This window comes from Drosophila hydei, unplaced genomic scaffold, assembly GCF_003285905.1.
Source record: "Drosophila hydei strain 15085-1641.00,03,60 unplaced genomic scaffold, DhydRS2 tig00000001-arrow-pilon, whole genome shotgun sequence".
In the NCBI taxonomy this organism is placed as follows: Eukaryota; Metazoa; Arthropoda; class Insecta; order Diptera; family Drosophilidae; genus Drosophila; species Drosophila hydei.
In genome coordinates, this window is record NW_022045643.1 from 5,813,279 (window position 1) to 5,837,275 (window position 23,997).

The 23,997-nt window shown below is 37.4% G+C and overlaps 1 protein-coding gene and 10 non-coding genes across 11 annotated transcripts; 1 reads left to right on the top strand and 10 right to left on the bottom strand.

The window, feature by feature from the left end:
* The first annotated feature begins 5,024 nt into the window (after window positions 1-5,024).
* On the top strand, window positions 5,025-5,107 carry Trnal-cag. The gene has a single exon. It is a non-coding gene; the product is annotated as a tRNA-Leu (tRNA).
* A 1,350-nt stretch (window positions 5,108-6,457) lies between these two features.
* On the bottom strand, window positions 6,458-6,529 carry Trnae-cuc. The gene has a single exon. It is a non-coding gene; the product is annotated as a tRNA-Glu (tRNA).
* Window positions 6,530-6,859: 330 nt separating this feature from the next.
* Window positions 6,860-6,931, bottom strand: Trnae-cuc. The gene has a single exon. It is a non-coding gene; the product is annotated as a tRNA-Glu (tRNA).
* Window positions 6,932-7,259: 328 nt separating this feature from the next.
* On the bottom strand, window positions 7,260-7,331 carry Trnae-cuc. The gene has a single exon. It is a non-coding gene; the product is annotated as a tRNA-Glu (tRNA).
* Window positions 7,332-7,627: 296 nt separating this feature from the next.
* Window positions 7,628-7,699, bottom strand: Trnae-cuc. Its single transcript has one exon. It is a non-coding gene; the product is annotated as a tRNA-Glu (tRNA).
* An 862-nt stretch (window positions 7,700-8,561) lies between these two features.
* Trnae-cuc lies at window positions 8,562-8,633 on the bottom strand. The gene has a single exon. It is a non-coding gene; the product is annotated as a tRNA-Glu (tRNA).
* Window positions 8,634-8,915: 282 nt separating this feature from the next.
* Window positions 8,916-8,987, bottom strand: Trnae-cuc. The gene has a single exon. It is a non-coding gene; the product is annotated as a tRNA-Glu (tRNA).
* An 847-nt stretch (window positions 8,988-9,834) lies between these two features.
* Trnae-cuc lies at window positions 9,835-9,906 on the bottom strand. The gene has a single exon. It is a non-coding gene; the product is annotated as a tRNA-Glu (tRNA).
* A 269-nt stretch (window positions 9,907-10,175) lies between these two features.
* Trnae-uuc lies at window positions 10,176-10,247 on the bottom strand. Its single transcript has one exon. It is a non-coding gene; the product is annotated as a tRNA-Glu (tRNA).
* Window positions 10,248-12,893: 2,646 nt separating this feature from the next.
* Trnae-cuc lies at window positions 12,894-12,965 on the bottom strand. The gene has a single exon. It is a non-coding gene; the product is annotated as a tRNA-Glu (tRNA).
* Window positions 12,966-22,176: 9,211 nt separating this feature from the next.
* Window positions 22,177-23,116, bottom strand: LOC111592879. Its single transcript, XM_023305329.2, has 2 exons — window positions 22,983-23,116; window positions 22,177-22,930 (listed from the first exon to the last, which is right to left on the bottom strand). The coding sequence occupies exons 1-2, from the start codon at window positions 23,114-23,116 to the stop codon at window positions 22,177-22,179; spliced, it is 888 nt and encodes a 295-aa protein (XP_023161097.2).
* Window positions 23,117-23,997: the final 881 nt, after the last annotated feature.

Genomic DNA, 23,997 nt, shown 5'->3' on the forward strand with positions numbered 1-23,997 from the left:
ATATATATATATATATATATATATATATATATATATATATTAGTATAATTAATTAGGTTCACATTCGGAAACTTAAAGCGAAGTCTTGTTTGATGCCTTTTGATCGCCTGAGCTATTCCTATATAATTTATAAAAAATTATTATTAATTTATATTTATTTATTGTTAACATACATGCATTTATATGTAAAATTATTTTTTCATATAAATATTATTTTTTGTCAGCAATTTAGTGCTTAATTTTGTTCTTTTTTCTAGCTCAAGTGTTGGCCAAGAGGCAAACAAAATCATTTGTTGCTTATTAATTTTTTTACGTTTTAAATGAAATAATTTTGTTGTAAATCAAATGCATTTATATTTCCTTAACTCATTTTCTAAGCACAGAAATCCATAGAGTTACTTCGAATACCAGAAAGTGTATTAAAAAGTGGTCTAGCTTGAAGTTTAAACAGCTTGATTAGGCATACCAAAAATTTAGATTTAATTGATTGATTGTTGGATCGATCGCTGTAGATGCAATTTGATTTCGATAATAGAATAATAGTAGAGCATTACGCCTTTGCACAACACATTTCATTTAATCTACAGATATTTGTTTGAATTTTCCTTTTTTGTTAGATTTGTGGCGAAAAGAACCGAACAGAGATTTTTTTTGGTTTGTTTCGAACGCGTGTGCAGAGTTTTCTAAACTAATTTTGTTAATCAGTTGAAGCATTGAGCGCAGCTAACTAAAGCCAACAAAAACAAGAGTGCCAAAGGGGGTTAGAGGGAAGGGGTGAATGTTGGTGTGGGTGGGCAACAAAAACCACAAAATAGCGAAGAGGACGACGTCGACGTCAGCGTAATAGAGAAATAGGAATGGGCCAATGAATAGGGGTTTTTTTCGGCCTGGACTTTAGGTGCCTTAATTAGGGGTGGCAGCAAAAACAAACACAAAAACAAATACAATCACAAATACACTCACACACACACTCACGCACACACACATAGACTTAGCGCAGCATTTTTGATGGAATGATTTGGCATACATGGCGTATGCGCAATGTTTGTTTAGTAAACAACATTTCACTCACTTTTCGCGTTGATTTTCCTAATTGTTATGGGTTGTTTTTTTGGTAATTTGGTAATTTGCATTTCTTTTCGTTTTTGGCTTTTTGAAAATTAGGCGAAAAATATATACATATAGAGAAAACTGATGCGACTAAACCGAAAAGTTTTTGAATGTGTGTTGCTGTTGACAAAGCATTTTCGAAACTGAATTTTTTTATGCTGCGTTACGCAGCGCAGCAACAAAACGCACAGCGACAGGCAACAACAGCAACAAATGTTGTGCGTGTGCCTATCGAAACTCATTATGAGTCGCAGTTGCAACAAAACCGCAAAATGTGGGGCGGGCGGGCGTTTGATTTTTATTTTATTTTATTTCATTTCATTTTTATTTGCATTTAAATTCATTTCATTTTTTTTCGCTCCACTGTCAATATAATTAGCAGCCCTATAATTGCGTGCCCCCTGCCACGCCCACTCAGCCCACAACAGCATTTTTCACGCACACGCAATTGAAATTTGTTTTTTTTTTTCTTATTTTATGTGTGTTGCATGTTAATTTATACGATTATTTTGTTGTTGCAGCATCATCAGCATAATCAGCAGCAGCGGCAGCGGCAGCAGCAGCGACAGCCGCAACGGCAGCAGCCACGCATTTAATGCAACTCTCACTCCAACTGGAAACTCCTGCTGCTGCTGCTGTTGCTGCTGCTCGCGCATGCCTCTCATTCGCTGTTGCAACAACAACAAAAATGTTTTTTAAATTCTTTTTTAGATGCGTTTGTGTTGCATTTTTTATCGCGCAACAATCATTCACGGCGGAGCTCTTGAAATCGTTGGCATACTAGCTGCTCTGCAAGGCAAGCAAGGCGCGCTGAAAGCCAAGCTCAATGGCAGAGCAGAAGGAAGAAGCGTACACTAGGCTGAAAGAAGCTAGAGATATAAGGCGAAATGGCATAGCTATAATAAAGGTGGTATATAGCTAGTATATAACGGGTATATAGCCAATATTTAGCCAGCATCTAGCTAGTGTTTAGCTAGTTATAGCTAGTATGTAGCTGATATATAGCTAGTATATAGCTAGAAGCAGCCTTTAGCTGCTTTTAAGCTAAGAAATATGTGATTCGTGAGAGGAAGAAGAAAGAAGATTTATAACATATGAGAACTTAGATAAAAGTAGAAGAGAAGTGAAGAGAAAACACGAAAAAGAGAAAACCAATTTTTAATTTTTTATATATATGTCATTTTATTATATTTACACATATTTCAAATATTTTCTAAGTTTCTTGCATTTTGATACACATTTAAATATTCTGATAATCTCACACTCAAATTTCTTTATATACTAACAAATTCTAAGTCTTATCTACATATACTTAACACAATATGGAATATACAATATATTTAAATATAAAAATAATAACAAAAACTGTTTTCAGTCTACTGTGAATGATTTGCATTTCGCATGTCGCTTGATTTTTGCTCACACATTTTTATTCTTGTTTTTTTTTGCTCGCTGCATTCTCCATAAAAAAGAAATTATAATGCAATTTATTATTATATTTGTTCTCTTTTGCCCGCCTTTTGCCTTGTCCAAAAAGCCGACCAACCAAAATCCAACCCAATCCGGCCCAAGCGAACGCACGCAGCGCACTTTTTTCTTGTTGTTGTTGTTGCATTTTTTATTTAATTTTTTTATATTTTAATTTTGCCTTTTTTTGTTGAGTTTCGCATTTATTTAATTTTTTTATTGACTTTTTCTGTCATTTTGCGTTTTGCTCTTTCCACGCAACTTTTACTGCTCACAGGTCGTATACACAATATATTGGGCGTTGCGTTCGAGAGCTCTATTATATATATATTATGTACCTATTATATATAACTATTTATGGCTTTTTATCCATTCAGCCGAAACTATATGAAACGTTATACTATATAACGCAAATCTGAATAATATGTGAATAGCTGAAGAAGAAAAACTGAATCGATTTTATGAATAATGTATATTTTTTTCTATTACTATATTTTATTTTTTTATACTAAAAACTTTGTATTTTAGAAACTTAAATCTATAAGAAAAATAGTTTATTTATACTATTCATTTTTCTAAGAATTTTTTTTGGCAAATTTACGACTTTCGCTCAACTTTGCTCTTCAAACTTCTTTTAAGTCTATAATAAAAAAATCGATTTATTTCTTTCGAGTTTTTAAATAATTGCATATTACATAGATATATTATATATATATTAAAATATTTTTTAAATAATATGTAAATGGCTATTTTACACTTTTAATAAGTTTTAAGACTTTTTCTTATGCATTTCATATTTCTTCAGTTAATTTAACCCTAAAGAGAATATTTTTAAATTTATATAAATAATGTATCTAAGCCATAAACATTTTTAAATATTTTTTTAATATATTTGAAGACGATTTCTGACAAGTTGTATCGCTAAATCATATAAGTCTAATGTAAGCCGACCTAGTTATATAGCAGTTAATATAATTTTTTACATATTTGAGAACCAACAGGCACTCCTCTTGCCCGATTCCTGCCTTTCATCTATAGACCAGGCACTGCCCGTAGTATACATAACGAATCGAAACTAAATAAATTATTTTTAATATGCTGCTCTGTGAAGTCATTCATAAGCCTCCATTAAATATTGTAAATGGTTTTTAATGTCATTAAAAATATTTCATAGACAGCCCATAAATATATATATTTATATGCTTATCAGAAGTATATAATTCATGCTCGCAGCCAATCTTTGCATTGTAATTATAATTAATTAGCACGTTGAGTGTCTGCTGCAGGTAAATAAAATACAATTTATAATGAGTTGATAAAAAGAAGAGGAAAAAAAAACAAAAAACTTTCATTGGCTAATTGCAAATTGACAAATGGCTAACGATTGCCCAGTTTTTATGTTCGCTATATCTATTCAGAATATATATTCATACAATATGCATAACTAGTTAGGCATTTGCATAATTCTATTGTTCGACAAAAACAAATTTTTAGCGCTTAAATCATTTTGAATCTATAATAAGTACAGTTTTTCCATGTGGGTTTGGGCTACGCACAGCAAGCTGAAAGAGAGAGAGAAAGGTGGAGAGTGGGAAAGAGAGAGCGCGCTTGCATATATACACTTGTATACATATGTTATAGAGCATGGTACATGGTATATGGGTTGACATTAAAATAAACTCCTTTTTTTCGTCGCACATTTTTTGCACATTTTTGTTTAATTTTTTAGCAGGCGTACGAAAAGCTCTGATGCGCTACACTATATAGCATATTGATGCTATGGGCACTCTAAATAAAACACTAAATATATAAACTAAAGTCTAGTTACTTTAAATCAAACTTGACTGCTTCTACAACTCTCTCTCTCTCTCTCTGACTCTGTCTCTCTGCAGTAATACCCCTACTCTATCAGGCAGTCGTAGTGCCTGGAACAGTCGACTAGCTCGAGCTGCATGCAGCTTTTTATTGCTTTTTGGCAATGTTATTCTTTTTCAAGCCCTACGTCAAGTCTGATTAACCATGCCCCCGAATGGCGCACGCCTCTGTTGCAACTGCTGCAATGCAGCCCAAAAAACAAAGAAACAAAACAAAAAAGTTGGCGCATGTGAAAAGTTTTTTATATCAATTTTTTACTTCTTTTATTATGTTATATGTATGTATGTAGTTATTGCATGCAATTGTAAATATTGCAGACAAGGGTGTTGCATTATTTTTGAACAGTGGGCTGCACTCATAAATTAATATTAAAATATCAAGTAACCATATATTATATTAAATCAAAAATGTTTCCATCTCTTACATTAGCTTAGCATGCGTGTCTGCATATGTGAATGCTCATGTGATATCTATTTTAATAGTTTGAATTCGAATTCGAATTGTTTAGCTTAAATTACTAAGCAATACAATTCGGTATGCTGAGATAGCATTTAGACGTCAAGCTCTGACAAGTCAGGATGGCCGAGTGGTCTAAGGCGCTGCGTTCAGGTCGCAGTCTACTCTGTAGGCGTGGGTTCGAATCCCACTTCTGACAAGATTTTTTTTCATTTATTATTTCTTTCAAATTTACTATATAATATCGTTTTAAAATGTATACTAATTTTTTAAAATAATTTTTGATCCTAAGAATCTTTTAATAGATTTTTATGCCTGTTCCCTTGACAATTTTTGACTATAATTTTCGTCTGTGCTTCGCCCAGTTAAAAAATGCAACAAGAGCCATTTTTTGTACAGCCATTAAAACATATAACACACACTCGCACCACACATGTACGCACACGTTATGTACCCGCATATGTATTGGCATTGTTGCCATTTGCAGTAAAAAAAAAAACAAAATTGATTTCCATACAACATTTTCGAACTCTTTTTTTTTTCATTTTATGGCAAAATTGCAACCCTTAAAAATCGTTCGCTTCTTTCACATATGCGAATTTTCGGGCCTTAATTTATATATTTTTTTTGGTTGGGTTTATTTTTAATGATGCGAATTCGATGTACGCGAAATTTTTCATTAATACAAGCCGCTGTTTATTTTTTGTTCGCCCAGGGTGTGGGAGAGAGACAGCAATAGCGTGAGCGACAGCGACAGCGACACAGAGCCAGGGTCCAGCTGCAGTGAAACGCATCGAGTGGGGGGCAGAGCGTTGGGGTTTGGCGAGGGGGCGCCCAGACATAGGTAGGCTGGGCAGATTGTATTTGTGTAATGGACATGGGCTTTAAGTGCGTTATATACAGAACGCAAGTAAATGAAGGAACGCGAATCGCTCGGTCAGTACAGACAGGATATTATATAGCCGTAGTACATGGAGGATTTTCTGTGGCATCAATGCGGGGGCTGTTAATGCAATGTGGTTTTTTTTTTCTATTTGTCGACCTGTAGAAAAAAATTGTATGCATTGCTTTTATTTAATTTGCCCAGCACAGGACAATTTCTTGTACGCCTTTCTCCAATAATTCAATATTATATTCCATTAAATTTTCGTTAGACTCCGGATATCTGTACCTGAGATAAGACCCCACCCAATTACTAACTCCCCCACAGAAGCTAGCAAAAAACGTAGCCAATCAAATTTAGCTCATCGAACTTTAACAATTCGCGTCTGTCTGCATGCAGCAATATATATTATAGGTAATACACACTCGTAATTGGATTATCGGCAACTGAATAACCCACAGGTGCTTCGTTGGGGTACTCGGACAGGTCCTTTGTGGAGTTGTCAATGAAGATTCATCACAGGTAAATCAATTAACTAACTAATTGACTGCATAAAACTCCATATACCTGAGAGGAAATGCGCAACTGCGATATAGGAACTTTTTAAATGTATATAAAAATATTTAATAAATATAAATAAATAAAAAAAACAAACTCTATCTGAATTTCCCATACCGGGAATTGAACCCGGGCCTCCCGGGTGAGAGCCGGGTATCCTAACCACTAGACAATATGGGAGAATTGATCGACGCAACATTAGAATCCTATTTACGAAAAGTAATATCTTATTTGTATATATTATATAAAATAAAGTAAATAAGGTTTATATTTATATCATCTTAAATACTTCCTATATTCCATTTTCCAATACTCTATATTTATAAATTCATAAGTAAATGCAAATGTCTACAATATTAGTTTTGACTATAGCTGATTTTTGTCAAAATGACATAATTGAGAAACTGATAAAAATAATGATATTAAATAAAAATATTAGGAAGTCTTAAAAAAAATTATGAAAATATAAAAAAATGTGTTAATTAAAAGAAAAAAGATAGAATTAATTATTTCCCATACCGGGAATTGAACCCGGGCCTCCCGGGTGAGAGCCGGGTATCCTAACCACTAGACAATATGGGAGAATTGATCAGCGAAACATTAAAATCGCATTTCCGAAAAGTAATATCTTATTTATATACTTTATATGTAATAAAATAAATAAGGTTTATATATATATCATCTTAAATACTTCCTATATTCCATATTCCTATACTCTATATTTATAAATTCATAAGTAAATGCTAAAGCCTACAAATATTAGTTTTGCCGATGGCTGATTTTTGTCAAAATGACATAAGTTAGAAACTGTTCAAAATAATAATATTAAGATAAAAATATTAGGAATTCTTAAAAAAAATTATGAAAATATAAATAAATGTGTTAATTAAAAAAAAACAGCATTAATTATTTCCCATACCGGGAATTGAACCCGGGCCTCCCGGGTGAGAGCCGGGTATCCTAACCACTAGACAATATGGGAGAATTGAACTGTGGAACATTGAAATCCTCTTTACGAAAAGTAATATCTTATTTATATACATTATATACAGTAAAGTAAATTTAGTTTATATTTATACCGCCTAAAATATACTTATAAATTCATAACTAAATGCAAAAGCCAACAATATTAGTTTTGCAAAATTACATAATTGAGAAACTGTTAAAAATAATAATATTACAATAAAAATAATAAGAAATTAAAAAAAATTATGAAAATATAAATAATAAATAAATGTGTTGATTAAAAAATAAGAGAGGATAGATAGCAATCACTATTTCCCATACCGGGAATTGAACCCGGGCCTCCCGGGTGAGAGCCGGGTATCCTAACCACTAGAAAATATGGGACCGTTGCAAAAATGCAACTGAAAGCCATATTTAAGTGTAATGAATGCACTTGGAATCTTGTTGCAATATGTGTAATTGTAATTTGCAAGCTCTTTGTGTTGCTTGTATAACGGTCTTATCAATGAAAACATAAAAATAAATGGGTTTAATATAAAATGTAAGTCAAATCAAGTAGCCTCCTGAGTTGACTTTCAATTGCAAATATGTCAGTAGCATTGGAAAATTCATCTAGAGGCCTTATTTTCAACTGAACTTAAGTCTAAAGAATTTGGTGAAATGTGGAGCCGGTGTCCAAAATATGGCAAAAACCAAAATTGTAAAAAATATAGACAAAACTAAACACAAATTTTGGAGGCTTTATGTCGTAAGCCGTATGAGATATAATTTAATAACTCAATTACGATCAGGTTTTCAATCGATAACGATAAAACGGGAAGAGTGAGTTATCGATTATTTGAAACAAGTTTGATATGCTAACTGTTATACTCGGTAAGAGTTTTCGATTATTTGAAACAAGTTTGATAGGCGAGTGTTATAGACGGACACCCCTCCTCCAAATAGAATTTCAGGTCTCTAGGTCTCTCTAAGATCGTAATGATGTGTTGCGATCGACATGCGTTCACTCACACACATACGACGGGGATTCCACAACAACAGGGCTAGCTAGGGCTAGGCTTAATCGATTAGGCTTGTCATCCTGATCATGAATTAATATACAATATAGGGTCTGCCACGCCTCCTTCTGTTACATACATTTTAACGAAACCATTATTATACCTTGATTTTCCATTTTCAATATGATCAGGTCATAACAAACCTATTTAAAAAGAGTGGAGGAAAAAAACACTCATAGTACTCTTATTTCCCATACCGGGAATTGAACCCGGGCCTCCCGGGTGAGAGCCGGGTATCCTAACCACTAGACAATATGGGAGAACTGATCAGAATAATATTAAAGTTCCATTTAGTGAAAGTAATATACTATTTATATTTTATATATAGTAAAGTCAATTTATTTTATATTTATATATTAGTTCCTTAAGCTTATATATTTGTAAATTCCACTAATATGAGTTTTGCTTATAGCTGACTTTCAAAATGACTAAGTGTAAAAAATAATATTAAATTTTAAATATTAAAAGTTCTTAAAAAATTATAAACATATAAATGATAAACAAATGTTAATTAAAAAATAAAAAACGAGAGCATTCGCTATTTCCCATACCGGGAATTGAACCCGGGCCTCCCGGGTGAGAGCCGGGTATCCTAACCACTAGAAAATATGGGACCATTGCAAAAATGCAACTGAAAGCCATACTTAAGTGTGACGAATGCACTTGGAGTCTTGTTGCAATATGTGTAATTGTAATTTGCAAGCTCTTTGTGTTGCATGTAGTACGGTCTTATCAATGAAATATAAAATGTAAATCAAAGTCAAGTAGGCTACGGAGTTTACTTTCAATTACAAATATGTTAGTAGCATTGAAAATTCATCTTGAGAAAAAGGTGTAAAAATTAAATTAGAGAAAATTTTAAATAAATTTTAACTATGTGGTCATCTGGTAGCTCGAGAACCCCTGATAATTTTGCCCGACCGCGTGATGTATATAATAAAACATTTGATTATTGCATGGATGCAACCCATCGGCGTATCGAAATGATCGAAATGCGGATAAACAATATAGTTAATCAGTATCAACAATATACGGAGAAAGCGACTGAAATAAATAACATAATGACAGACAGTAAACGTGGGTCGTACACATTCGATGACGATGCTGATGCCTATACTGAAGCTAGTCCTTATACGGATACTTATCCTGATTATACTGATTGTGATAGTACGAATGCTGATACTAATTCCAATGATAATAATGATGTATATGCGAATAAGAAGCAAAGCTATGAACGCAGGACCAGGACTCAGCCTTTTCCTATTTCTAAAAGAAAAGTTCGTCTTTGGAAGGCAAGACTTCAGAAAATATTACTATCGAATGAACTGAAATAGCAATGATTTTTAAATATTTTTATAATTTTTACGCTTAGGAGCGACTTTTAGCCTTTTAAACAGTGTTTCAATGTACAAAATAAATAGCCTAATTTAAAAAAAAAAACAGAAAAAATATTCTTTTCATTTCCCATACCGGGAATTGAACCCGGGCCTCCCGGGTGAGAGCCGGGTATCCTAACCACTAGACAATATGGGAGAACTGATCATCGGAATATGAAAACCCCATTTACTGAAGGTAATATCCTATTTATATATACTATATACTTAGTAAAGAAAATTTATTTTATATTTATATCATCTTAAATAGTTCCTTAAACTTTATAGTTATAAATTCAAAAATAAATTCAAACACAAAAATGAAAATATTACAATAAAAATATTCAGTTTGCTTAAATAAATTATGAAAATAATATTGATAAATAAATGTGCTAATTAAAAAGTAAAAAAGGATAGCATTCGCTATTTTTCCCATACCGGGAATTGAACCCGGGCCTCCCGGGTGAAAGCCGGGTATCCTAACCACTAGAATATATGGGACCGATGCAGCGTTGCAACTGAAAGCCGTACTTAAGAGTGATGCAACATTTTGCGTCTAGTTGCAATATGTGGTGTAATTTGCAAGCTCTTTGTATAACGTGTATAACGTGTATATGGTCATGTCAATGTAACAAATTAATTCAATATAAAACGTAAGCCAAACTCAACTATGCAGCTGAGTTGACAGTAGCATTGCAAAATGTATCTAGAGAACAAGCCAAAAGAGGTGTAAGAATTAAATTAGAGAAAATTAAAAATAAATTTAACCGACGGCCCGACAACCCGATTGATGTATATAAAAGTGCAATTGATTGTTATATGGATGCCGGCAAACTAATGGCAATAATATTGGTGGCTAATGAATTCTTGCCTTTAAACATTATTACAATATACAAAATAAATAACTCTTGGTATATCCCGCATCGAGAATTGAGCCAGGGCCTCCAGCCTCTCCCAAACACTAGACAATATGGGATGGTTAATGCGCTGTGCGATTCTTATCATATGTGAGCACTCGAATCAGGCATCCTCTCATACCTACATATATACTCATCAATCAGCCCAAATATATATGTATATATTTATGTGGATATTCACAAACAAAGTCTGATTGAATTAAACTGCCTTAAAATGTAAAGTGCAAAGTGCAGTCTCTTTCAATATTGGGAGCTCGACTGCAGTTGGTTAGGGAACTGCGATGCGATTGCTGCATGGTGCGCGATAAGGTCTGATCCCCTATATACGCACATATGTAAGCTCGATATATATACTTGATGCTATTACATATGTACATGCATGTGGACACGACTATATGAGAGCCCGGGCAACGACAATGGCAACATGAAGTGCATTTTTCTGAATTTTTGTCTTTATCGATTTTTGCGAATGCAGCGCCATGCGCCAGACGGAGATAGCACGTGTTGCTGCACAAACTGCAGCATGTGCATGGGTGCGAGCCAATATGCATACTGTATAAACTGTAAATATAAAAAATGCAAATGCGCCCGAGCAGTCACAGGGGGACAATCAAGAGGCAGCGAGTAAGCAGCAAGCCGCTAGCAGAGCTCAGTGCAAGGATGCAGCACACCCTGCCACCCAACCACCCACACACACACACATATACACATAGCCAAACTGCCCCGCCCTCAGCCCACATTGCCGAAAAATGCAACAGACTAAAGGCGCAGCCAAAAAACCCAAATGCAAGCCAACAAAGGGGGTTGCCACACGGCAATACACTGAGCGAAATTAACTAAAATTTTAAATAAATGAGAATTTGTATCTAAAATAGAAAATATTTAAATGTAATAAGAAATTCAATAGAATTGCCCATAATTTATTCTATATATGTAGCAGTTGTCCCATGATACACTGAGCAAAATTGTGCGTAACAAAGCTAGACAAACTAAGGAAGTATATGAAAGTTTGTATCTGATGTTTAGTGAGAGCAAAAAATAAAAAATAAAATTCATTAAAATTAGTTATACTGTGTTGTATATAGATCCAAATTGTGGACTAAATTAATTGTAAATAATATAATATAAGCACTATACTGAGCCAAATTTGTGAGTAACAAACTAGACCTTAAGCTGAAATATAGAAAATATTTCTAAGATAGCTTAAATAAAAATAAATAAAAAAATGTATAATACACTGAGCAAAATTTGTTATCTTAAAGCTGATATGTTATATGATTAAATTATGAAATTTATATGTGGAATATATATATGATGATAAATTCAATATAATTAGCTACATAATTTCGGCAAGTGTACTTACTTCTATATAAGCATGCATCAATGCAGATACACACACACATATATATATATATATATATATATATATATATATATATATGGTATGTAGCGACTGCTTAACATAGTGCTACGTAGCACCCCATACAATATCTGGCAGCCGGCTTTTTGGATATACCTTTTCATGTCCTGCTCCAACAGCGGGCAGCACCTAATGAAGTTGGACTCCGTTGGCTGTCAGAAGCAATTGTTGCAGCTGGTGTGGGTGGCTGGGTGGCTGCGTCAGGTGTGGTGCTGCTCCATGTAGTCACGTTGTCAGCAATTCAACCGCACAGAGGGACGATTGCCAATTTTAATGCATGCTGTAGTCAGGAGTCAATTGCAACAACAACAACAGGAGAAACAATGCGTCGACAAAGCCTTTTGCATTTTTAAATAAAAATTGCCAGGTACATGCTTTACCAGTTGGAATGGGGCCTGAAATGAATGGCCATTTTGTAAATGAAGTTTGCGGTTTGTTACGTCGAAAATCCATGCAGGGTGAAGAATAAAAGGGCAGAGGAGAGAGAAAAGAACAAAAAAATAGCATCGGAAATGAGAAATTGCAATATGCATATGCTTTGGCATAAAAAGAGGGCTGCAACGGCCAATGAATATTCCAGCCAAAAAAAATGAAATTTTGAAAGCCTAAAAGTAACTTCAGACTGTCTAAATTACATTCACATGTTGAAACCTTATTAATTTTGATATATGAAGTGCAGTTGCCGTTCAATAGGGCCAATTCACTGAACGACTTGCAGCGGATGGTCAATCGTTTCAACAAAAAGTGCTTCAAATACAATAACACTTATAAAAATATTAAAAAAAGAGAAAAAAAAAATTAGATACGATCTTCCCATACCGGGAATTGAACCCGGGCCTCCCGGGTGAGAGCCGGGTATCCTAACCACTAGACAATATGGGATGGTTGAATCAGCTGAACAAAAAGCTCTACACCAAACAACTAATTTACAAGCAGTGGCTATAAATAGACAGAGCATACAAAACTTTAATGTTGCTCTGCTTCTTACGAATCAAAAATAAACTAACCAATCACAAAGCAAGTCAAGCGAGATGCAATGGCTATAAATAGACGACACACACAACAAGAGCTTTGCTGTGCTCGCAGTCTACGCATTGAATAATTAAAAGCAAAAACAATAGCAACAACAAACTTGCCGCTGGCCACAGAGCGACAACAAAAACGAAATAACTGTGGGCCGTAAAAGCTTGACAAAGAGGCGAAAGCTGCAGCAACAGGATGGAAGGCGAAGGCAATGGGGAAGCTGGCATTTATATTGTTGCTTAAGCGAAGGATTCTTACACACATGTGTACATGTGTGTGGGTGTGCATGTATGTATGTATATGTTTTTTTATATGTAAATAAAATATTGAAATTTAGCCAACGGGCTTATACGAATAAATATGAAACAATAAAAACGGAGGCGCCGCCTCACACAAACCCCGGCGTTTGCTCTGAATAATCAAGCTTCACTGTGAAAGGGATGTGGATGCAAGGGATGGGGCAGGCTTGACTGTGCTGCATAAAGTAAAGTGCCGCACTCGACATATTGAAGCATATTAATTAAAAACATTTTCATTTATTAAAAGAGCAAGAGCCTGAATCCCAACAGGGGATGACAAGGGTAGCAAAAAAAAGAAGAAGATGCCAACAGGCGTGCAGCAGCTAAGTGCAGCAAGCTTTAAATTTGAATAAACTTTGCAGTGATAGTTGGGAGACCTAAATAATAAAATGTTAAAGTATTTAATTTTCTTAGACCCGGAAAGGTAGTCGAAGCTGAAGAGAGAGAGAGAGGGAGAGAGAGAGAGGATTGAACAGAGAGCAAGAGAGAGAGAGAGCGAAGAGATGAAGAGAGAGAAAGAGGTGAGAGAGAAACTGAGAGAGAGAAATGGAGACAGAGAAAGAGATGACAGAGAAACAGAGAGAAAGAGAAAGATAGGGAGCTATGAAGCTTCAGAGATCCTCGCAGGGCAAACGTTTCAAGATAAATATTGTTATTAAAAGCACTTGCTATAAATATTTTCTGAAGAACTCTCATGAGAGTCATAAAGGTAGGGAGTGAAAGAGAGATAGCAATTTAGCTCAAATATGATTATTAGAAGCACTTGCTATAAAAGTTATAAAAGAGAACGGCCTTATAAGAGGCATCCACAAATAATCCTAACCTTGTAATTTGGCCAACAAGCAAGAGCTCGCAGATAACTCTTTCGCTAGCCGTTGGCCTGAAGCTGCTGCCGTTAAGCGTGCAATGCCATCAGCCAGTTGGCTACCGATCGAGCGGAGTCCGCGATCGACAATTTGTCCCTAGTTAATTTTCATTGAATGCTCGCCCAGCCAGCCGAGGCGACCGGGCTGCATTTTCTTTTTTATACTTTATCTGGCAGACCGCATCGCCAGCGCCTAACAAATTGCCCAATGCTGGCCATAATCGTAAGGCATGCCAGCAGCATGGGAGCCTAGTGCGCCGATCGAGAGTGGGACGTAACAAATATATGTAGGACCATAACATAAATTTAAATGATAATAGCGAAAACACACATTGCCAGATACTTTGTTGCTAATTGCAGTTGAGGACGACTTTTGCTCTAATTGAAATACAACACATACTCAAACCAGGTAGCTGAAAAGGAGTTTTACGAATGCTGATCGACGCGCAGATACTCTATACAGAGGGAAAATTAAATGAAATTTAATAAAGTTTACTGAGAAGTCGCTAGAATATCTAAAATAATTTGTCTATAAAAATGTGTTTTAAAATGTTGATCAACTTGCAGATATCCTATGGCAAAGACTAGCAATTGATATAAATAATTTTGGGTATAAAGATTTTTGAATAATGAGTGCAGGTAGATAAGAAGTCTCTTAAGGAGTTTTTAGAATATTGATCTACCGAAAAATACACTATAGGAAAACTAAAATTGGCAGATAAAGTCCATTGAAGGCAGTTTCTTGTCTTTGCTATAAAGTATCTAAAATATTTAGTATAAATGAAGACAGATCATCCCAAAGATTTTCTATAGAAAAAACAATGAATTTTGCATTTGAAGAACTCTGCTTTAGATAATATATATTTTAATTATATACATCAGATATATTAAGTCAAGTGAATCAAGTCATTTATGTACAGGGTATTTAAAGATCAACAGAGAGTTGCATGATCAGAGTATAGCGAGAGAGAGGAAGTGGGAGAGGGGGAGGGAAGCTAGAGGCCGGGGTTCTGCACAACACAGCAGCCAGTGAACTTGTTTCTCTTTTGGCGCTACGCTAACTAGACCCCATTTATCATTCCGAACTGGGAAAACTAGATTTCACGGCTGGGCTGCCTGCCAGCCAGCCGGCCAGCCAGCCAGCTTGACCGACTTGAATGCAGTTGAATCGTTTCGTATAGTTCGCCTCGTCTTAACTTTATTTCTTTTTTTTTTTTTCTTTGAAAAATTAATTTTAATTACCAAATGTCGATGTCACCAAATGCTGAAAGCTTGTCTTGTCAGTGCTCTCTAGACAATCAATAACATCTATGTGGCATTTCCGTTTCTTAATTAGAGAGAAGCTGAGAATAAGAACAGACTGATTAGAAGTGGATTACGCAGTTACATGGGGAAGGTGTTTTTTAAACTTTCCATTTTTAAATATATAACATATAATTCAATTATTTCTAGCTCTCTCTGCCTTTCCTGCCAGTATATCTAAGCTTTTTTAAGCATTAACAATTATACTCAATCAAAAACAAGACCAAATTTTTTGTCGCAATTTTCAATCAACTTCAATTTTGTTTATTAATATATTGGTCCGCCAACTGATGTATTGCATGATATGAAATGCAGATTTGAGCGCTTGGCACAGAGTTGAATTGCGTAAGGCAAAAGTTGGGGAATAGAATTAGGGTCGGAAGAATTGATAAAGCACAGAGTCTTTGGGATGGACGTCGTTAAGCCAATTCAGAAAAAAACCCAGCCAAGGAAGTTCACTAAAAGCGGTGCACGTGCATGGAGGTATATACTATGCCGGGCTCTACAAGCTAACCAGAGACTGCTTGATATAGCGAATATGAAAGCAGAGTAATATTTATTTTTTATATGAACTATGCCTTAATTAGAATTAAAGTATATATTGGTTTAAAATGTAATATATCTAAATACTTCAGGAAATCCATGGGCGCTCGCTCGGTCTCTATATCTCTGTCTGACTCGCGCTATTTCTAACTGCGCTCCTCACACGTCCCTCTCTTCCAAAACGATTTCAATTGCCCTTGACCGTGGCATAAAGATGCGACTTCTGCGCTTTGACATTGGGGCAGGGCAAGGCGAGATGGGACGAAGCACAGGCAAAGCAGAGCGCATACAAGGCGAAGGCAAGGCGAGACGAGGCGAAGCGAAGCGAAAGCAAGGCGAAATCAAGGCGATGGCAGGGTAAAGGCAGGGCGAAGTCGGGACGAAGGCAGGGCAAAGGAGACTGTATATGGCAGAAAATGGCAAACTGGAATTTGCGCAACAAAACAGAAATGCCAAGAAATAAGAAAAACACACATACACGCACGCGCTCGCTGATACGAGATGCAAATGTCGATGACGATGCCAACTCGTTGACTTTGTCGACGATGACGACCCATATCCACATATTAGAGACCTTGTCGGATGTGCCGGGTTCCCGGCCAAGCAATATAAACGACGTTTCTGTCTGAGCAATGTGTATATGTGTGTATGTATGGGTGAGTGCGGGTGGAGGCAGAGTGCGGGTGGTGCACTTCTCGCAGCTACTTAGCATGCAACAATGTGAACAACTTGCGGCTCACAATTATCAAGTAGTTGTTGCCTATAGACACACAGACGGAGTCCCTCTTTACGCCCTTTTCCTACACTTGCAAATCACTTGCGCTTTTTTATGCCAACTCGAAGCGTCGCATTCATCAAAATGAAAACAATACGAGCGCAAAATCATAAAAAGAGTTTCAAACGCAAAGCGAGCGACAGCAAAAATTAGCACGACTAAAAATATACCCTATATACATATATATGTATATACCAATAGATGTTCAATCAACAATATGTTCATCATAGCTATCCTCATTATGATTATCATAATTCATATTATTTTCATTACCATTCTGCTCACTAGCATCATTATGATAATCATAATTGTCATTATCATTATCGAAATTTTCTTCATAGCATGTGCATAACATAATCATCAATATCTTTATGATAATTATTTTTAATATCATAATTATTCTTAATACTTTCAAAATGATTTTTATCAGCTATGCACGTGCACTTGCATTACTTTAAGCTACCCTTTCTATTCAAATCAATGGGCAACAGAGTATACAACTCCGTGCGCTTTGCGTTCGTCGGGGCTCTTAGTTCTGTTTCTCTTTGTCTGCAGTTGAAAGCAGCCAGGCAAAAGGCAAAAGGCAAAACCACAAAACTAAACACGAACTGAATGCAAAATTCGCAGTCATGCGTCATTAAGCCGCAGCGGGAGGCGGTGGTGAGGGGTAGCTTCGGGTGTATAGGTGGAGCTAAGGCAATAACAGGAGTAACTGCTGCCGTTTCGGGGCACGCTTCGCCGCTCAGTCATTAAGTGAGTCAGTCAGTTGGCAGTTGAAGCTTGGAACTGCTGACTGACCAGTTGTTAAGTGAGATGAGAAGAGTGAGGAGAAAGGGAGGGAAAGAAAGAGGAGAGAGCTGCACAGAAGAAGAGGGCGTGGTAGTAGTTCAGTAGAAGCGTTTACGCCTACGCAGACAAAGTTTTGAGCTGCTGTGGCACCTCATCCACAAAGGCAAAGAGTGCATAGAGGAGAGGGGGGATAGGAGTAGTGGAGTGTTAGTAGGCCTAACGTCTGCGCTCGTTAAAAACAATCAGCTAACATCGGTGGGCGAGAACGGGGAGGGGTCAGGAGGGGGCTACTCCACAGTCGGCATCTGATCGTTAAGCAGTAGCTGTAAAGGCAACGCTTAGTCATTAAAATCTAAGTGTGAGTGTGTGTGGGTGCCATACTCCACTCCATTCGGCTTCGAGGCGGGGCAACTACAGACTGTTATGGCATGCCATAATGTAAGTAGGGAGTTGCCAAACATAAAGTAAAGTTGTTTCTCAATTTTGGTAACTAGCTTTAAGTTTAAATGCTGATTATGATAAGGGCAAGTTATGAAAGATGGAAAATATAAATTTAAATAGTAGACAAAGTTACTTCAAACATCAGCTCAGCATATATTACAGGGTATCAGCTACCAGAGCACGCTTCTATTTGCTTCACATTTTTTGTAGCTTTACTGACAGTGCAAAGCTTAAGCATAGCATAGAGCGAAATATCCTTGAACAGTATCATTAATCTTCTTGCATTGCTGTTTTTGCTGCTGGGCCTTTGTATACCCTGTACGCCATTAACTTTAGGCATGGTATATAATTTTAAGTTTTATAGCAACATTTATTTAAATTTAAATATAAAAAATTACATTTATTTATTTTAGAATATAAATATTTTAATATATTTATTATGGTTGCGTATGTGCGGATTCCTAATACATTTCTGCTGCAGGGTAAACCCTCGTCGTGTACTTCACGCTTCAATATTCTTACTTGTTTTGTGTGTCATTCGCCGAACACATAGTTTTTTTGCACCGCTTTTTCTCTTCTTTTGTGCCAAATGGTAGTCGCTGCGTCGCTAACTCCTCCGCAGGCTGTGCAGTAAGCAGTGCAGCAACAACAATAATCAAAGCTCCACAAACTGCAGTTGGCCGCTGTAACTGTTGTTGTTGTTGTCGCTGACGCCGTGGTCGTTTTTTGTGGATTTCACTTTTTTAGTCATTTCCATTTACTTTATTTGCAATTTTGACTGGAACTTTTTCAGCTCTCCCCCTTCCTGCCATGAGGCACGAGAGTGTTACGAGGGACTCAATTCATTTGTTGTTTTATTTATTTGTAGTTGTGTGTGTACGTGAGTGTATGTGTGTGTGCAATGCAGTGACCTCGAACTTCGTTTGCTGTGCATCTTTAGAGTTTTTTGCATTCCATTTTTGCATTTGCCCGCTGGGCTATTCATTGGCTTTTGGCTGCGGGTCGCTTGACGTCGCGCCAAGTTTAGTTGGTCAGTTAACAGCCACAACGAGCTGGAACGTGGTGGGATTTGTGGGCCAAAAGGTTGCCAGTTTGTAAAGCACAGAACCTTTTATCCCCGCTCAATCGGCATGGCTTAAGGTGCGAATTGATGGCATTTACAAACCTAATTTTTCTTTTATTCCGAAAGCTTTAAGAAAACTTAATCTTGAGTTGATTGCGAACGTTCAAAAAAGTTCCTAGCATGAGAGAGTGCAAAAGATGACAAGAGAGCGAGAGAAAGGGAGTGAGAGAAAGAGAGTAAGAGAGAGTGGCAGTATGCATTACAGTTATCTGCAGAGCAGCTTTTGTATGTGCACTAAAAGAATATTTCGGTTGCACTTTTGCCTGCTGTCCGCTGTCTGTGTCAGAGCGTATGAGTGCGACAGAGAGAGCAAGAGTGCTGCCAAATGCGGGCATTGAAAATAGGGTAAAGCAACTGTCAAATCATGCGGGCAATATTTGCATATAATAAACTTTGTGCTCATAACTTATTTAACATTAGTTATAGTCGTCTATTCTTGCTGTAACAAAACTGTTCCGCAACATTTCTACTCGTTCCAGTTCGTTCTACCCCACATTTTATCGTTGCCAAAAAACTAAATCGCATGCAAACTTTTTTGCTCGCACAAAAATCAATAAAATGCTCCTGCCTCACACACGGACACACACACTCGCAGAGACACACGAGCATGGCGCTGCAACTACTACCAATGCAGCTAAGCTCAGACACACACAGACAGCGCAGCACTCAACCCTTTGCACTCACACACACACACACACACACTAAAGCACGCACACAGCCATTAACAATGCCAATAAAAACTGCAATAATATTTGACTGTGTGTGTGTGAGTGTGTGTGTCTCTGTTTTTGTGTGCATAAAAGAAACTCCACGGACGCAGCAGCCGCTGCTCCAACGAGTTGGCTCTTTTTCTCTTTCTCTCGCTCTCTCTCTCTCTCTCTCTCTCTGTCTCTCTGCCTGACTCACCAATACATGCCAAAACGCCCCCAAGCTGCAGTTATACGTGCGCTCTTAACTCGTTCGGTCGCGTGCAGTCGCTGCGCTGCGCTACTTGGCAGCAGCGACGCCGACGCTGACGTCAACGTCGCAGCCACAGTCGCAGTCGCTGTCGCTGTCAACGTTCTGGCAACATTTTGCGGTTGCTCTCGAAATCTAAATTTCAAGTTCGTCTCCTGCAATTTATCAGAGAGTTTTGCTGCCTTTTGCACTTTTTGGCCAACTTCGTTTGGTTAGCCCTCTTCATAACAGCACTTCAAACCAACCCCCGGCCCCCCCAGCAGTCGGCGAATCTTTCTGCATGCAGGCTGTGGCCCGTTTTATGGGCAAGCGCAGAGTTACGAGCAAAACGAGCAGCGCGTCGCAACCTTTCAAACTCCCAACTCTCGTTCTGGTTGAAAACGAAACCGGATTTCTTATTCGATTTTTTTACCCACTTTTTTTTATTTTAGAAGTTTGTCTTGCCTTTTTCATTATTTTGTTTATTTTTTTTGGTTTTTTTTTACATTTGACTGAGTTTTTGGAATGCAGTTTTATTGTGTTTCGCCTTATTTTGGTTTATTTGGTTCTGGCTGCAATTTGGTCTTAATTCTTATTCTTTGTTTTCATTTATTTCGTTACCTGATTCACAGTTTCCGTGTAGTATTTTGCGTACTTACGTAGTAGACGGCTTTGTTTTTAAAAAATAAGCAAAAAGAACTTGGAAATAACTTTGTTTTGGTTTTGAAATGAAACTGGTTTTCGCTCCGGTCAGGAATTCCTTGAATGAGCCAAGGGCTGAATGCAAAGCTATTTTGATTATCTAATGGCAACATTTTAGGAGCAACACAGACGCATTGGCAGCAGCCCCAAGGAATGCCATGAATGAGAAGCGTAAGAAAAACCTGAATACTTGCAGATAACAACACTTGCTTCCTGCTCTGCGATAAGCTCTTTCAACTGTCCTGCACTCCAAAGGGCTGTCCTGTGTGTGCACTGAGACTGAAGTTTAACTGCAGCCTTTGATTAGTTGGCGGTTGGCTTTGAGGCGAGAGTTTGTTAAGTCACAGCACACAGAAGCAGCTAAGACAGGGAAACCGGGAAAAAGATGGAGACCGTTGCCTTAGCTAGGCAAACTACAGATTATCGTATCTAATCAATGGGGTTTGGGGGTAAATAAAAGAGAATGTTGAGAGGGAGAGGTACTAGAAGAGATACGACTAGATGGGCAGAGAAAAGAGATGAGTAGAAAGAGAGAGATAAGATAGATATAGAAAAGATAAGAGAGAGAAAGAGGGAGAAGGGAGAAAGAGAAGTTAGAACAGAAGAGATTGAAAGAGATGGGAACAGATTGTGAGATAAGAAACGACGAGATAGACAGATAGAGAGAGAAGAAAGTAGAAATCGAATATAGAAATTGAGAAGGAAAGAAGAAAAGAGAAATAAAGTTGAGAAGGAAAAGGAGGAAGTAAAAAGAAATATTAGTGAACAAGAGCAAATGGGAGATGAGTAGGGAAAGGCAGAGAGAGAGAGAGAAGAAAATATAAATTGAGGATAGAAGTTAAGAGGGAAAAGAAAAAAAAAGATGCAAAAATTGAAAAAAAAAACAAAAATGAAAAGAGAGAATGGAAAAGTTGGGAAGAAGTGAAAAGGGGAGAATTGAGCAGAAGAAAGAAAATATAGAAGAAAAAAATTAATGAAAGTACAGAAGAGAAGAAAATAGTTCTCTAGAAGAAAGAAAAGAGAGAGTAAATGTAGAGAAATGAAGTTAAAAATCCTTGTAAATTTAATATCTTGGCTCGTGAGAGAACCAAAGATATGGAACTTTGTAGTTATTTATGTCGAATTAGAAGCATATAGTGAGCATACAAGGCATACAAGGCATACAAGATAGGCTCAAGCTCAACCTCCACTCGATCCAAATGTCCAGCAAGTCATTATTTCGTTCATTCGTCTTTATTTGGCTGATCACAATAATCATGTCACTCAGTTAATCATCTAATCTCCGCTCCGATTTGCTAGTTCACTACTTGATCTGCTTGTACGCTAAAAATTTGAAAATCTATTCCAGCTCTTCGCACGTTCAGGGTCACCACGATGCAGTAGACGAGTAGTAGCAGCTGCTTGCAACGCAGCACATAGGAGGCGCCCATGTTGTCTGGAAAGACGGGCCGATCCCAGCCACTGCAGTCGTAGAAAAAGTATCCTCCGTTCCGGCAGGAGGAGTAGCCAAATGCCAGATGGTGCCCCTGGCACTGGACTATGCTGAACTGATAACGCGTGAAGAAGAAGTTGAGGGCTTCATAGAGGCCCATAGCCGGGCCGGCAGGTGAGCTGTAGAGCTGTCCATGGGCCATCAACTGCAGCTGGACCAAGAAGTCCGTGCCGTGAAAGTTGCACTCGAGCGCCAGATCATCCGGGTTGCTACTACGCCGCATGCTCGCTCGATAGTATTTGTCTCCAGCGACGACAATGACATCGAGCAGCTTGGATGTCCACCCTTTGAGGCTGAGCAGGACGCTCGCCGCACAGCAAGCAACCACACAGCAGGTCTGGTGCCCTCTCGCCTGGCTGTCGAAGTAGGTGGAACGCGGATGCAGTCCGCCCCAGAGTGACCATAGACGCTCATCGAATTCCACATCAAATGCGAACCACTTTTTACGCGATCCCGTTAGAGGTAGTCGCCGGCTCCAAAGAGGCACGCTGTTTTGGGCGGGCAGCCACGTCATCGACTCGCTTTTGCCCGTCAGTGTCGAGCTCAGATTCATCTCCCTTATGATAGCGTCGATAGTCTTTAGTGCCCAATCTTTGTGGCACGACATACTTCGCGGACACCGCCGGGCGCAGCGGCTGGAACTTCTGACGTTTTATATACCCGCCGTTTCGGGCAAAGAAACCCGAGTACAGGTCCGTTGACAAAATTTCACGGACAAAGTTCTTGCAGCAAGGAGGTAACATACTGATGCAATGAATCAAGGCAAGTGCCCAAGCGCAGATGAAAAACAACAATAAAAAATATAACCTACGACAAAAATAATTTTGAATAAATTCTCTAAACTGACGACTAGCCTAATGCAAATTATGACTTTGGTATACAAATCTAAATAAATGTATACATTTTCATAGCCAACTTAGCTTAGGAACTTTGAATATTCCTTAACTAGATATTGTAGATGTCACTTGACTAAGCGAGATATTCTCTATCAAGAGTTGTCCTGAGCTTCCTTCAGACAACTTAAACTAAGAGCCTCGTCGCTGTGAGCTCAGTCATATGCAGCTTGTATTATCTTTGAAGAGCTAGCTTCTATAACAATGCAAATGAAACCCAAATTGACTTTAGGGAACCCTCGGAAGTCTCAAAGTCTCTTAAACATGTTCTACAAGTGCAACCCTCGGAAGTCTCTTTAAGACTCTTAAACATGTCCTGCGTTGCCTTGATTACATTTTCAAATAAGAAACAGCTCAGTTGAATCTAAGGTATATCTATAAGATATATATATATAACTATCCTTCTATTTTGAGAGCTAAATGAAAATCTTGCCATCGGAAATTTAAGATTATTGTCCTTGAATGACTTAATGAGAGGAGAGTGTTATTCTTTTCAGACGAGTATAACTCAGATGTTCTGGAATTATATCTAAGAAATAGCTAGGATATCCAGCTAGTCCTAAGCAGGGACCTATCCAGCCCTCTAAGGTGTATTATTGTTCTTGTTGAATGCTTTATAGAGTTGGAATAGAAATGTGTTCAAGAAGCAGCTAAACTAAAGCTAACAGATGAGTCTAAAGTTGGGCGAACTGAAGGCTAGGCAGCTGCTGCTTAGACTTTCCCTTTATGCA

What these genes read in the sequence shown, in the direction of transcription:
- LOC111592879 (XM_023305329.2), bottom strand. Translation starts at nt 23,116, where the DNA reads ATGTTACCTCCTTGCTGCAAGAACTTTGTCCGTGAAATTTTGTCAACG. An exon ending in CGCCCGGCGGTGTCCGCGAA is followed by an intron (nt 22,931 to 22,982) that starts GTATGTCGTGCC and finishes CGCTATCATAAG; the next exon opens with GGAGATGAATCTGAGCTCGA.